General features: G+C 48.0%; 1 protein-coding gene across 2 annotated transcripts in view; it reads left to right on the top strand.

Annotated features, from left to right (window-relative positions):
• The window catches only part of LOC115537458 (cadherin-18), a gene marked incomplete in the record, with an annotated part of 98,702 nt that overhangs the window by 49,036 nt on the left and 34,666 nt on the right, over positions 1 to 15,000 (top strand). For both annotated transcript variants that reach the window (XM_030349410.1, XM_030349409.1), the window contains 2 exon segments: positions 2,076 to 2,370; positions 6,610 to 6,729. In XM_030349410.1, the coding sequence (XP_030205270.1) occupies positions 2,076 to 2,370; positions 6,610 to 6,729 (415 nt within the window).

Here is a 15,000-nt window from a genome sequence, read left to right as displayed (position 1 = left end):
TATTTACTGGGGTCTTGTGTGTGTGTGCGTGAGCGTGTGCTTGCGGCTGTATATTTACTGGGGTCGTGTCTTCAGTCTAATTTGTGTTGTTGTTTCTGTTTCAGTGTTCTGCCCATTTGACTAATAAGCATGTTCAAGTCTTTAATTTCTTGCATGTTAAAGTCAGACAGGGCTCTGATTGCAAAGTGCTTCAAGTGTAAGTCTGATCCCTGTATCAGCCAAATAATAGCCCAGGAACTAGGAGCAAGCTCATTAAAATGACTCATTATAATGAGTGAACGTTTGAATGAGTGCATGGGTAAATTAATGCATTCATTACTGAGTGCATGGATAAGGGATTCAATGGATGAATTAAAGAGAGTGAATGCATGAATGAGTGCATACATGGATGTGGGCATGCATGGATGTGGGCATGCAAGGATGTGGGCATGCATGGATGTGGGCATGCAAGGGTGTGGGCATGCATGGATGTGGGAACGCAAGGATGTGCAACAGGAGGAGTGAATACATGGATAAATGAACAATGTGCTGCCGTACTAATTGAGCTAATTAAGGTACCGTGGAGAACTGGGTGTTGTTCCTGTCAGGGTTTCTTTGCTGACTGCTGCGTACCGTACACGTGAATGCGTCAACCACTACATCATAGGCATCAGAGCCCTCAGCCATGCACGATGACAACCACGCATCTCCCATGCATCTCCATGGGAACGTACACAAAGTGTCTTGATGTAGGAATGCAGCTATTTTGTGAAAATGAATTCCCTTGAGTTTTGAAAATTCAAAGCTTGTCACAGTGTTTGCTATCTTGTTCGTATCTCTTACGGCGGAACAACTGTCTTTTTTTTCTCTTCTTTGGCTTCCTTTTGTTATTCTCCCGATTTGATTAAAAGCAGCACAAAACATAATGCATTTGTATTAATTTCAAAGATACGAGCGTAAGGACCAATTAATTACTAAATGAGTGGAAGTGGATCAATGCACTACGCATAAAAATAGAAAATCCTTGTCAGATGATCTTGATGCGGGGAGACTTTCGAGAGAGAAAATTGGTACACTTTGCAGTGTTACATCGCTGGCGATACCAGCTAGACGGATGCGGTGTGTTCCGGGAGGTAGACACAGGAGAACTGTTCCTTTGGAATGATTTCCTGTAGAATTAATCTCTATAGTTTGCAGGCCTTGTGCGGTGGAGGAACGGAGCTGTCCGCTCTCCCGTGGTGCTGAACTGATAGGTCTGCAGATTCATTGACAAGTGAGGGCACTGTTGATGTGCGGAGAATATTCCTCATTATTTCACAGCGTGTGTTTACTCGTATCATTTATTATTTACTCATTTTGATTTGACTCCAGTCCAAACCACAGCCCAACCCATCGTGTTTGTCTCTGTTGAATGTACACATTCCACACATACTTTTCCCATGACGCAAACGGAATGGAGGCATCCCCCGTGCAGAAGATGAGGCTGAATACTAGCTGGTGCGACCTTCCAATCCTCTTCATTTACGACAGACTCTAAAGATTTGTACTTGTGCATCGAATAGCGCCGGGGTTCTCTAGAGCCAAAAGTGGCCGATGTTAGCTAACGTACAGCTCTTTGAAAATGTAACTAAACGTAGCGACGTAGAACTACAACCACCACATCACAGGTGTACAGTCCTACGGCATGGTGCCCATGGAGGCCTTAACGCAGAAACATAAATCAGCCTTTCCACATTCCCGTATTCCACCAACCTTTAAGGGAGAGTGGAAATAAGAAGATTTGTCCAAACCGCTTTACTGAGAATAGACCGGTATTCAATGTACGCCCGGCAAGAAACACACCATCACATGGGGTGTCTAAGCTGTCTGCGGCTGTCTGTTCTTCCTCGTGCACTTTCCCTGCTCTCTCCTGGCTGCCCGATCGCGGGGTGTACAGAACACAGCATGGTTCTGTTCACCTGAGACGCTGACAACCCCTTGGCCTGTAACCACCGTACGATGTGCATAGCGGTCATGAACCCATTACGGGGCCTTGCTTTGTGTTTTTTCCCTGCGATTCCTTCCCCTCTGATTGTGTCTCTTCTCTCCTCCCACAGCTCCACTCCAACTCAGACAAAGGCGACGGCTCCGTCAGGTATATCTTGAGCGGCGAAGGCGCGGGGACTATTTTTATCATCGACGAAGTCACGGGAGATATTCACGCTGCGAAGAGCCTGGATCGGGAGAGGAAGTCGCACTACGTTCTCCACGCTCAGGCTCTGGACCGCTACACGGAGGAAGCGCTGGAACCAAAATCGGAATTCATCATCAAAGTACAAGACATCAATGACAATGCCCCCAAATTTCCAGAAGGACCCTTTGTAGTGTCGGTGCCGGAGATGTCTGAAGTGGGTGAGTGAGGCTGCGAAGGCATTCTGAACTTGACTTCCAGTAAGCTGATTCCTCCTGTTGGCAGCGGTGGAACGCCTGGCTCTACAGTGTTGGGTTTGGGCATGGAGCCTGCTTTGGTTTACGTTGTGTTTTTGTCCATTGTAAGCTGAGAGCTATCCGTTTCCTGTTGTGCTGCTGTTTCATTCGATGTCATTTATAGCATTTAGTCGTTCTTTATTAGCTCAACGGCCCGACGATAAAGTGGGGATATCTCCGTAAGAGCCATTGTCTCTTCATGTGTGTGAAACCATTCTCGCAAAACCACCCGATGGGCCTTAAACCCGTGCAATATATCATTGAGAATCAGGATCACAGGAACACATAAATCTCCATCGTGAAAATGTCCTCTCTACGGGAAGGTCTTCTAGGGAATTGTGTTCTTAAGCAAGCTAGTTATGTCCATTTTATTCCCTTGTATTATTTCCTTGTTCGGTGATGGTTCCCCCCAGTTGGGCAGGTATATATATATATTTATATCTATATATATATATACATTTTTATACACATATATATATATATATATAGTGTCCCTCTGGAACTACGGCCGTCAAACGCTGGATTCTGTCTTTCATCACAGACTGAAGGGAAGGCCTCAATCCAAGTCCTCTAGAGAGTGTTACTCATGGTGTACCCTTCTTCCTGTGAGCAAAGCCAGCTCCTTTCTGCACTATTCATGTTCCCTTTCTGTCTCCTATCATTCTGTTTTAGGCCTGCTGAACAAAAGCTCCTCTTTTCACGGTCCGTTGAATTGGGAGTACTTGTGCGTGTTGCGAGGGCGATGGCCTCCATAGCATCACGCTTTGCGGTTTTCAGAAGGGTTCTTATGAAAACATATGTGCGTTGGCCCCACGTTGAGCTAAACATCTGATTAAGGCTGATTAAACCTGGGATATATGGAGGATAGTGTTTCAGAGTGCTGGCAGCGTCCTGTCTGGAGCAAGCGTTTTCCCTGTTTCTGTTGACCTCGACTTAATGCATAACTTGTGGATACGAATGCAGGGACTTAATGGCCTCAATTGAATAAGGAAGTGAACAAGTTAACCGTTTCTGGAAGCAAAAAGATGCGGATCCACAAAAATTGATTAAATACACAAACCTCAACAGACCTTTAGGCCCCCTCTTTATAAAGACTTAATACTCGCCAGATGCAGCCGGCGTAGTCATCAATGTGCGACTTTGGCGGTCAGCATCACCGGTCTTAGTCAGTAAACAGGGCTTGATTTTATCTGCTATTTCGCCATTTGGTAGATTGTTTTTAACCAAATCAACTTAATGTTATTAAGGTTCAGGTGCATTCAATAAAGGTAGGCAAGGGCTATTGGGGTTTGAACCAAGAACCTTTCGGCTAGGAGTCGAACTAACTACATCCTAACGACACACCCGCCACCCTCACCCCCTATATGCGTGTGTGTATATCCTATTTTTTTTAAGACCTGTACATTATCTGCAGACATCATGTGCCTTTGGCGGGTAATTAACCGGCTAGTACGTGTTCCACGTAACGCCTAATCTACCATATCGACGTGTTGTTCGCTCGCAACTAACCAGAACACTCATTCAGCTCCTTAACGGGGGTCACCTGCAAACTTCTGCATTTCTTTCCCAGACGTTATCCATCACCAGTGATGACCCAGGGGAAGTGAAAGGCTGTGAAGGGGAAGATAATTAGGGTTTTCTCCCTTCTTTCTCCTCCTTTTACAAACGCTTATTAAAGTAATTCCTCTTCGGCCGGGGTGTCCGCGCTGTCATGTCTGCAGCAGCCCTAACTACCTGCTGTCTGCTCGGCCATCAAACTCAGAGCGGGAACAGCGATGAGCCTTAGTTTAGGAATTAGCCTCATTGGCTAGCTCCGTTTGGGGGGGGGGGGGGGGGGCGGGGTTGTAATGTTTTGCCATCTTGGTTGTACGTTTCAAAGCGAAATGCAGAAAATAGTTTAACAAGTTCTCCTCCTGGGAACTAGATAATTATCATAATATTAACTTTATTCTTTGAGCGCCTTTCACAAAGGGCTAACATGGGAGAATTCGATAAAAAAATTGCAAAATAATCCAGGGAGCTAGCACAAATTTATAAACATCGAAGTAAAGTTTGACTGTTTTGATGCTTCCATGACATTGACACTCACTAGTTTGAACTATTTTAATCCCCGTCTTCCCCCGCCGCCTTCACTTTCGGTCAGCAACACGCTAAGCTTCCACATGTCGGCTAGCTTCATTTTGCTCTGCGTTCGCGGTCAGATTCAGGTCGTTCCCACGAAGGAAACTGTCTCAGCCCCGGCAGCAGCAGCCGACCCACTGCTACCCCAGAACCACCCTCCTGCCCTCTCCCCGACGGCCGCCAGAACACTAATCCCCGAGCGTTAGTCGATAGCGAGGCTTCCAAGCCCGCCGGGCGGACCAGCTGTCTGGCTAGGTGGCGGCTAATTGCCTGTGATGTTCTTTTCTTCGGTCTTGAAATTGATTAGACAGACACGGGTACAATTTCAACCAGGCACAGGTACGATTTCAAGTGGAGGTTACTCTTTTTGGGGAAAACACTCACTCACACGCTTTTAGATGAGTGGTTATCAAGACAGATTTAGGGTGCTCTTCGGAGAACAAAATCCGTTTCGATTTTTTTTTTGCAAACGTCCCGTCTGCCTTTCAAATACATTTTTCAAAGGAAAATTACTTCTGACATTTGACACGCCAAACAGAGTTCATCAATCTATTGTGCCTTGATATGAGCAGCTTAGCTTTTTCCTACTTGCTTGCACATTTAAATATGGAGATATGTAAAACTAAAAAATGTGTTTGAAGTGCAAAAGGGAAAACCTTTGGGGTTATCAGGTGAAAAAAATATATTTTTCAAAAAATAACTCCTGCAACTCATTAAGAATCACCTCCGAGAATAACAACAGCTATTCTTTCCAAAACACTACTTCTCCTTAACAAAGTGAAAGTGCAACGGCAACAAGGCAGGACTTAACGCCCCAAACCCTGCGCGGTGGCCTAGGACTCTCCGTGCTGACTGGGTCCCATAAAAAGTAATCGCGCCTTTGTCAGAGTGCCGGGGTACTTTTTATTTCCGTACAGGGGGGAGAGAATGAAGAGGGTGCCCCATGCGTAATCCTATTTCAGAATGCCAGCCTTGACTTTTTAGAAGTGCATTATGTGTGCTGCCCCTGGCGATAAGTCAACACGGCGCAGTGGCAGCGGATGGATGGAAGGCAGTGTGGGGTGATGGACGGGGATGGGAGGGGACGGGGGCGGCAAGGATAGGATGATGTATGGGGACTGGACTGGTAATGAAAAGAGAAAAATACTGTGTTTGTGTGTGTGTCTGTGTGCCTGTGTGTGTGTGTGTGTGTGTGTGTGTGTGTGTGTGTGTGTGTGTGTGTGTGTGTGTGTGTGTGTGTGTGTGTGTGTGTGTGTGTGTGTGTGTGTCTGTTTGTGTCTGTTTGTGTGTCTGTGTGGGTTTGCCTGTGTTTGCGTGTGGGTTTGCCTGTGTTTGTGTGTGTGTTTGCCTGTGTGTGTGTGTGTGTGTGTGTGTGTGTGTGTGTGTGTGTGTGTGTGTGTGTGTGTGTGTGTGTGTGTGTGTGTGTGTGTGTGTGTGTGTGTGCCTGTGTGTGTCTGTTTGTGTGTCTGTGTGGGTTTGCCTGTGTTTGTGTGTGGGTTTGCCTGTGTGTGTGTGTGTGTGTGTGTGTGTGTGTGTGTGTGTGTGTGTGTGTCTGTGTGTGTGTGTGTGTGTGCGTTTGTGTGTGGTGTGCACCGCCGCACACCAAACAGGATGAGCGGGATGAGAAGGAGAGATATCCACGCATTTGCTGCCGTTTCACTCGTTCATCAGTGGCTGTGTTGTGCAGACAATGGTGTATCTGTCATACCGTGGGTTTCCTGATGTACTGAAAACGGATACCCCTGATGTGACAAAGCCGTTGTAATACACATGGATGCACATTAATGTAATGGCCAATTCATTTGTGGTTCGTTTCATTGTAAGACCACTCTAGTTTAATTGAGCATTGATTCTAGATAGCTCTCAGGATGAGTCATGGTTTTACATTTTCTTGCGATAATTCCTACTTTTAAACTCTACCATTCACAACAGATCCACGACGTTGACTCAATGAACTGTTTTGAATAAAACCTTCACTGTAACACAGATGTATCATTGCAGGGTCGTAAATCTCCTAACGCTGCTGTCTCTCTGTCCGCTCAGGGACCTCGGTGATTCAGATAACGGCCACCGACGCAGACGACCCCACCTACGGCAACAGCGCCCGGATCGTCTACAGTATCCTACAGGGACAGCCATACTTCTCCGTCGACCCCAAGACAGGTTTGTTCCACCGCACCCACCTGGCTCTGGGAAATCAGATCAAACTTAGATTTGTGTGTGTGTGTGTGTGTGTGTGTGTGTGTGTGTGTGTGTGTGTGTGTGTGTGTGTGTGTGTGTGTGTGTGTGTGTGTGTGTGTGTGTGTGTGTGTGTGTGTGTGTGTCTGTCTGTGTAAGTGTGTGTTTGTGTAAGTGTGTGTTTGTGTGTGTCTGTGGGTCTGTGTTTGTGTGTGTGGAGGAAAGTGGAGGCCATTTTCTATATCCCTGCCATCTTTGTGGTTGGGTTATCATCAACCCCCGTTCCCATAAACACATGGGTTAGGAAACAATGGAGAGAGAAGGCTTTTCAGTTCTAAAATGGCCGGCGTGTGTTGGTGTTGTTCTCCCTGGCCGGGGCGGGCAGCAGGCACATAGTGGTTGTCGGTGATAACCGTGTGTGTGTCTGCGGTCATAAAAGCTAATGCAACCGCAGGAGAGCTACGTGTTTCCCAGCGCGAGGCGATGTAGTTGATCACGCAGCCTTTCTGGGTCATAACTGCCGCCGTGCTTTTCAGAAGGCCGCTGTTGTGTCACACTTTAGTTTTTTTCCCTACCTTTTAGATGGGCAGCGAAAAGAGAAAGCGAGAGAGAGGGGGGGGGGGGGGGGGGGGGGGGGGGGGGGGGGGGGGGAAACACAACGGGCTATGTATCTGTTGAGAGTGTTTGGAAAATCTATCTTTTGTTCACGACGCCGGCCCTATTAAATGTTAATAGAGCTCCCCGAGTGGAAGATATATGGAAGTGGAAGTTTCATTTGATGGAGACGTGTTTGTTTGTGTGTGTGGTGTGTGTTTCTGTGCGTGCTGTGTGTGCTTTTGTGGGTTTGTGTGTGATTGTGTGCAAACGTGTACAACAGTGATTCATATGGCTCACATGAGAGATAAAAGACAAAGTAAGTGCTTCATTGCTTTTCTGTCTGTGTGTGTGTGTGTGTGTGTGTGTGTGTGTGTGTGTGTGTGTGTGTGTGTGTGTGTGTGTGTGTGTGTGTGTGTACTGCCTGTGTGTGTGTGTGTGTGTGTGTGTGTATGTGTGTGTGTGTGTATGTGCATCTAAGCGTATGTGTGAACATATGTGTCCGCATGTGACGATTATATTTATCATCATGTTTGTATTGTGTGTGTTTGTCCGTGTGTGTGTCTCTCTAAACTACCATGTGTGTGAGTGTGTGTACAATGGTTTATGGAGCGGCACATGGCTCTTCGGAGACAACATTACCCTCGTCTAAAGCATAAACACGTCGATAAACAGCGAACGCGGACGCATTGATGAGTATTTTCACTGCGTCCGGGGGGGCGAAGCACATCGTGGACTGACAGCGTGATCTCAGCCTATCATTTGCCGCCTGCACAAGCTTCCCGGATATTTACGAGTTCTCGCTTCTCTGAGAATTCATGTTGTATTCGTCTATTTAGCGAACGTAGTCAGAGTGGAATGGGGAATTCAATTTCAGAGCTAAAATAAGCCAAGAGGGATGGACCCCATGCCCCACATAATGGGGTTTGGGTAAGAGCGCTCGTTCGTACCATGGTAAACACAGTAATTGACGGATGCGGAACGACACGGTTTCTGTTTCTGCAGAACGGTGCAATGGGAGACAAGCCCAGTTTGAAGAAGGGCGAGGCAGCAGAGCATTAAAAAAAGAAAACTTTTCTCACACACAGCCTTGGTTGTGTACTATCTCTCTCTCTCTCCTCCTCATCCCTCGCTCTCTCCCCCCCTCTCTCTCTCTCTCCCTTTCTCCTTCTCTCTCCTCCCCCTCTCTTCCTCCCCCCACTCTCTCTCTCTCCTTTTCTCCTTCTCTCTCCTCCCCCCACTCTCTCTCTCTCTCCCCCCCTCTCTTCCTCTCTCTCGCTCCCCCTCTCTCCCTCTCCCTCCCTCTCTCTCCCTCTCTTCCTCCCCTTTCTCCCTCTCTCTCCCCCCCTCTTCCTCGCCCCCACTCTCTCTCTCTCCCTCTCTCCCCCCTCTCTCCCTCGCCCCCCCTCTCTCCCTCTCCCTCCCTCTCTCCCTTCCCTCTCCCCCCCTTCCTCGCCCCCCTCTCTCTCTCTCTCTCTCTCTCTCTCTCTCTCCCCCCCCTCCCTCTCCCCCCCCTCCCTCTCCCCCCCTCCCTCTCCCTTCCCCCCTCTCCCCCCCCCCCTCCCTCTCCCTCTCTCTCTGCTGTATGTATTTGGACACGCATAGAGGGAGTCTTGTTTGCTGCCTGCGAGCTGAGTCTGCAGCTTCCGCCGCATTATAATTCAGCGGCGGCGGGCGGGGATGCAGCGGCGGGTATAAGGGTGTGATTGAGAGCCGGGGCCAGGTGCTTTCTCCTCCACGCAGCAGTCCAGCGTCCCCCTGCATTAACGTACACACAGAGGCTGCTGCTGCTGTTGCTGCTGCTGCTGCTGCTGCTGCTACTGCTGCTGCTGCTGCAGCTGCTGCTGCTGCTGCTGCTGCTGTTTCCCGCCTTGCCCCCGTCCTCAAACCAAGACACCAAGAACTTTGGGTTGAATGCGAAGAGATGATGGTTGTTTAAGGAGAATGGTTGAGTATGGGGAAGGGGGGGCCAGGGTTGTTTTGTCGTTTAGGGTTTGAACCTGTGATGGCTACCTCTTTTAGGCATCATTGTAGCTAGGCACCCCTAACATTTGCATCTATATTCAGGGCATTTAGCAGACGCTTTTATCCAAAGCGCCTTGAAATAAGTACATTTCTCAGAAGACAGAGAAACAATATATCACTGTCGCAACAGTAAAGTAACCTAATCCCCTAATGACATAAATCTAGGATAATCTCTTTAAAAACAACTAATAATTGCTTTAATTGATAAATCCCAGACGAGCATTAACTCCCAGTTGTGTTGCTTTCACCAGTTGAGCTCCCTCACATCCGTTTTGCAAACCGTTTTTGGGTTCGATATCAGCCATTGGTCCGTCGAGCTTCCCGTTCCGCCCCTTCAAACCGACCGGCCAATCAAGGCTTGAGCGCCCTCTCAAATCGTTGGGGTCTTCCTCCAAGGCTCTCTTGTACAACACAAAGGGTCAACGAGCGACGTGTTAGTGGATGAATGGTGCGACTATGGAGATGATCAGTGAGGACGTTGTGTTCACGCTGGGTCGTGGACGGGGTCCTCTGTCTGGTGGAGACGTTGCATTAACCCCCCCCCCCCCCCCCCCACCACACACACACACACACACACACACTTTATCTTCTGATGCCCCTCGTCTCCCTCTCTCCCCCGGCGTAGCCTCCCGCCATCACAGAAGGGTCGCTTTTCAGTCGGGGGATTAATAGAGGAGCCGCTTGATCTACTCACAGCTGGGCAACCGCATGCACACGTGCACGTACACGCACACACACATACACATACACATCGTATACACATACAGATGCACATCGTATACGCATGCACAAACACACGCAAGCACGCACGCACAGACATACAGACACACACACACATATTCACATACACACACACACACACACACACACACACACAGTCCATCACAAGATAGTTTACACGTACAAGGAACGGCACACACACAAACCCAAGGTCTGTCTCTCTCGCTGTCTCCGACACACAGACAGTTCATCTCTGCACAAAAACACAGAGAAGCAGACTCTCGTTCTTTTGCACAATTTGTCTTTTAACACAAATGCATGAACATAAGGAAACAGACCCTTGCATACACCCAATCTATCTTTTTACACAAATACATGCACAGAAGGAACAGTCCCCTGCATACACACCATCTATCTTTTCAGACAGAATCATGCACATAAAGAAACAGACCCTCTTTCATAAGCACAATTTGTCTCTTTACACAAATACATGCACATAAACAAACAGACTCTTGCGTACACACAATACAGTTTATTACCCAACAATACTCTCTCTCACACACACACATATACACACATACATCCATTCAGTCTCTCTCACACACACACACACACACACACACACACACACACACACACACACAAACACACAGACACACACACACATTCATACAGTCACACACATTCATACAGGCACAAACACATACTCTCACACACACACACACACACACACACACACACACACATACACACACACACACACACACACACACACACACACACACACACACACACACACACACACACATGCACATAACGTCATAAATGCTAACACATGATCTTCCAGGTACAGTAATGGGTCAGGTGATCCTGGTGAGTGGTAATGACTGAGATCATTTCTGCCTACAGAGTACCTCCTTCACGGTATTTTATATCGTCTTGATGAAAATACTGGAGAAATACATGGATTCTTTCCACCGTGGGTTTTGTAGAATGCCTTTCATTTCCAGACAAAATGGGAATAGCTCTTATGAACGGGCTGTCTTGCTATTGCATCTTTAATTTTTCAAGCCACAGGATAGGCTTCGAGCCGGCGAACATATTGGTCGTTCACAGATCTCTGCACTTTGGAAACCTTTCCCCGAAGACTGGACTATATAGTTCTAGCGCTATGGTTCATTGAGGCACATCAAGAGGCCGTCATTTTTCCGCCTCTGCCTTAGTTTGAATAGATCCTTGCGATATCTCCGCTGGTTCTAAAGTGTAGGGTTTTTAGGCTCGGACCAAATGTTCTAAAAAGTGAGGCGAGGTTAAGATATCATTTATTGTCGCTTTTTGGGGGGAATTATTTTCTCTGCTTTTAACCCATCTGGGAGCCGGTGAACACATGGGGGTCCCCAGACCACCCGGAGCAGTGGTCGGCCGAAGCAAAGCGCCCGTGGAGCAGGTGGGGGTTCTGGTGCCTTGCTCAAGGGCACCTCATCCGTGGATGAGGACGTAGGAGAGTGCTGCAAAACTACTCCCCCCCCCCCCCCCCCGTCCACGTTTTCTTTCTGCCTACCGGTCGGGATTCGAACCGGCCACCGTCCGGTTAACCAGTCCAACTCCTTAACCAGTAGATCCCCAATGCACGCATCCTGGCGCAAGAATCCCCAAACCAGCTCATTCAAGACACGCCGCTGAAAGCAACGCACGTCTGATCGGATCAACGCATGAGCATCACAAAAGTACTGTGATGCAGTGAGGACACCATTCAAGTGGTTCAAATTCATTACAAAAACAACTGATATTGAACCAGCCTCGCTTTTTCTGCTTGCCCCCCTCCCGGGAGATGCAACTTCTTTACCGACTGTTGTTTTGGGTGGTTTCAGGTGAAGCAGGTGCAGAGCTCAGCAGCAGCAGCAGTAGTCAGAGTAGTTCACGGGACCCGACACTACTTTAGATTGCCGGAGCATAACTCCGGCAGCAACGTCTCGTCGTCCCCTGGAACCTCCCGGCACTCAAAGGCCTCGGCACCGCAGCCCAGCGAGGGAATTTCACCGCCAGGCGCTTCATCGCCACGTGCTTCAGCGTGCGTTTCAACACCGTGGAGAGCAAAGGCAGCGTTGCTTAATAGCTCAATAAAAAAAGTACAATTCCTCCAGTCACAGGGTTCATATCTCTTAACTAAATCCAATCGACGGCGGCGAGACAGCTGCCGGTCTCCGGGGAGAATCCGACGCAATCATGGATATGAAATCGTAATTGGTGCATCTGCGACGGCGTCGGCCTCGTAGCGGTTTCAAAGAGAAAGAGAATGATGCGCAGAACGCGTCCCCCACCCCCCCCCCCCCCCCCCCCCCCCCCCCCCCCTCGTCGCCCCTGAAGAAGAGGAAGAGCGAGGGAAGGAGCGAAGACATGAGCGCCGCCGAAATGCGGCGAGTGATATTTGAGTGGAGTCAATCGAGGATGCTGATGAACTTATCCTTCGCTGTGCTTGCGTTGCGGTGGTGTTTGGGTTGTTGATGTTGTTGTTGTCGCCGGTTTGAGTCACATCAAGGGCAGCTTGCTTTCAACTTCAGTGATTTGTTGCGGGAGACTTCTAGCGCGGGGCCCGCTGAGAGGTCCTTGGTTGGATCCCCGCTGCCTGCGGCCTACCTGTTGGCCCTTGAGCAAAGCGCTTTGAATCAAAGCCTCTGTTAGGTTACTTGTATCGCGAGCGTCACACATTAACTGTTATCAAAACACACACACAAACGCACAAAAAACACAAACGCATAGGTGCGGGCGCATGAATTCCCATCGGCATTGTGCTGATAACAATAACACATAATTCCCCATCTGTGAATTAATTTAATCACACGATTATCTAATTTTGAGATAGTGGTGACTGCGACGAACTCTTTTAAATTCCATGTTAATGGATAATATAGCCTCCCCACCCTTGTTCTCGCTGTGGCTCTCGGTTTCGCTCTCTCTTGTTCTCTCTCGCTCTTGTTCTCTCACGCTCTCTCTTTCTCTCTCCTTTCTGTACCTCTTTGTTCCTCTCTCTCCGACTTTCTCTATTCACCAGAATCATTTGGAGGACATAATTCAGTGGCTTTTTTGTTGAAATCAACGACTCCATCTCGCCAACGAAATCCCCTCTTTGTGTCATCCAATACAATTGTTCGAAGTAAACAAAGGAAATGTCAATCCCGCACGACAAGGTTGTCCATAACATAATGCAAGCACTATTGAACATATAACATGTGGTGCACACTGAATACACCATACACAGTACACAAACCTTATTGAACGGTTCGAGAATGCCTGCGAAATCTCTGGCTCCGAGGTTACTCAAGTTCACTCCAGTCAGGAATATGAGCAGTAGACTGCAAGGATGTAATCAATACATTGGTACTCTGCATTGCTTCGCTACGATCTGTATATAGAATAACCCTAGGACGTGTTCGAAATGAGTTATGGGATCGATTCATCAGCGCAGGCAAAAAGGACATTTAGCTTGTCTTGCGTCCACAGTCTTCTGAGATATTGCTAAATATCAGCTAAATGATGATGCGTTGAAGTGAACCACTCACCCCTACACATTTGCATCTTCCTGACTGCTATGGATTTACTTCGAATCACATGGTCTGCAAAATCTGACAGAATACTAGCCAGCGTTTCTGGCCGTAAGCACTTTTTCCTACTCAAGTATCCAGCAATCGACGGCACTTATACACTACTTAAATACACATCAATTTATATGATGTTTATACATTGACTCTCCCATATTTTTCCATCCCCACTGTGGATCACGAGATAGAAAGAAATGCTGAAGAATCTGGTCTGATGGTGACGTAATTCTCCCTCCATAACTTCCATCGCAGACACGCATATACATGCTGACGCACAGCACACACAGATAATCACAAACACACACACACACACACACACACACACACACACACACACACACACACACACACACACACAGACACAACCCCCAGTCCCCTTAGCTTCTAAAGTAGGCTAATTTCTCTGCTGATCTGGGATTTCAAAGGGTTTGACGGAAGGAAGGAGCCGACAGATGGAAACGTCTGCAGAGTTCACAGATCCAGCCCCCCCCCCTCCCCCCTCCCCCTCCATCTTGGATCAATGGAAAATAACTGTCACTTTGTCAGTCAATCAGTAGACTTCCCAACTGCCGAAGTGCTCTAACCTTGTAGCTGGTCGGTAATTAAAAAAACAGTAATTAATGGACGATCGTCTGAGGGTGACTCGACTGTCAGAAGAGAGGAACTCAGAACAGCTGTCAGTTAAGCGCCGAAACGGACGCGTTTATCGTCCATCCATCAACACGCGGTCGATAAGAGAGGGAACTAACACGTTAATGGTATTAGGGGAGAAAACGCAAGTAGTGTTTCTTCTGGGCGAGACGCTAGATGCTAGTTTGTGCTGATACCAGACGCATCAGGAGAAGAGAAAGGGAAAAAAAGAATCCCTTCATTTCCTCAGGCGAAAGAAGGAAGAGTGCTTTAGTAATCTTCCTTAATCCTCTTTGTTCACCCAGGAGATTGTACTGCTTCAGAAGTTTTCCACCCAGACAAAGAGGTGGAAAGTATGATTGCATCAACTCAAATAGACGGGTTTGTGTGTGTGTGTGTGTGTGTGTGTGTGTGTGTGTGTGTGTGTGTGTTGTGTGTGTGTGTGTGTGTGTGTGTGTGTGTGTGTGTGTGTGTGTGTGTGTGTGTGTGTGTGTGTGTCTGTGGAGGGGGCAGTGGGGGGGTGAAGAAAAAGCTAACCAACTCGCTGACAAATACATTCAGGGTTCATTGCAGTCAGCACTCTCTCAATTATTTTCTAAATGAAGAGGTGTTTCCAAGGAGACGGCAACAGGGAGGCTTGGGGTGAAACGAGGGGGGGGGGGGGGGGGGGGGGGGGGGGGGGGGGGGA

Source organism: Gadus morhua, chromosome 23, assembly GCF_902167405.1.
Source record: "Gadus morhua chromosome 23, gadMor3.0, whole genome shotgun sequence".
In the NCBI taxonomy this organism is placed as follows: domain Eukaryota; kingdom Metazoa; phylum Chordata; class Actinopteri; order Gadiformes; family Gadidae; genus Gadus; species Gadus morhua.
This window is presented reverse-complemented; position numbering and strand designations above follow the sequence as displayed.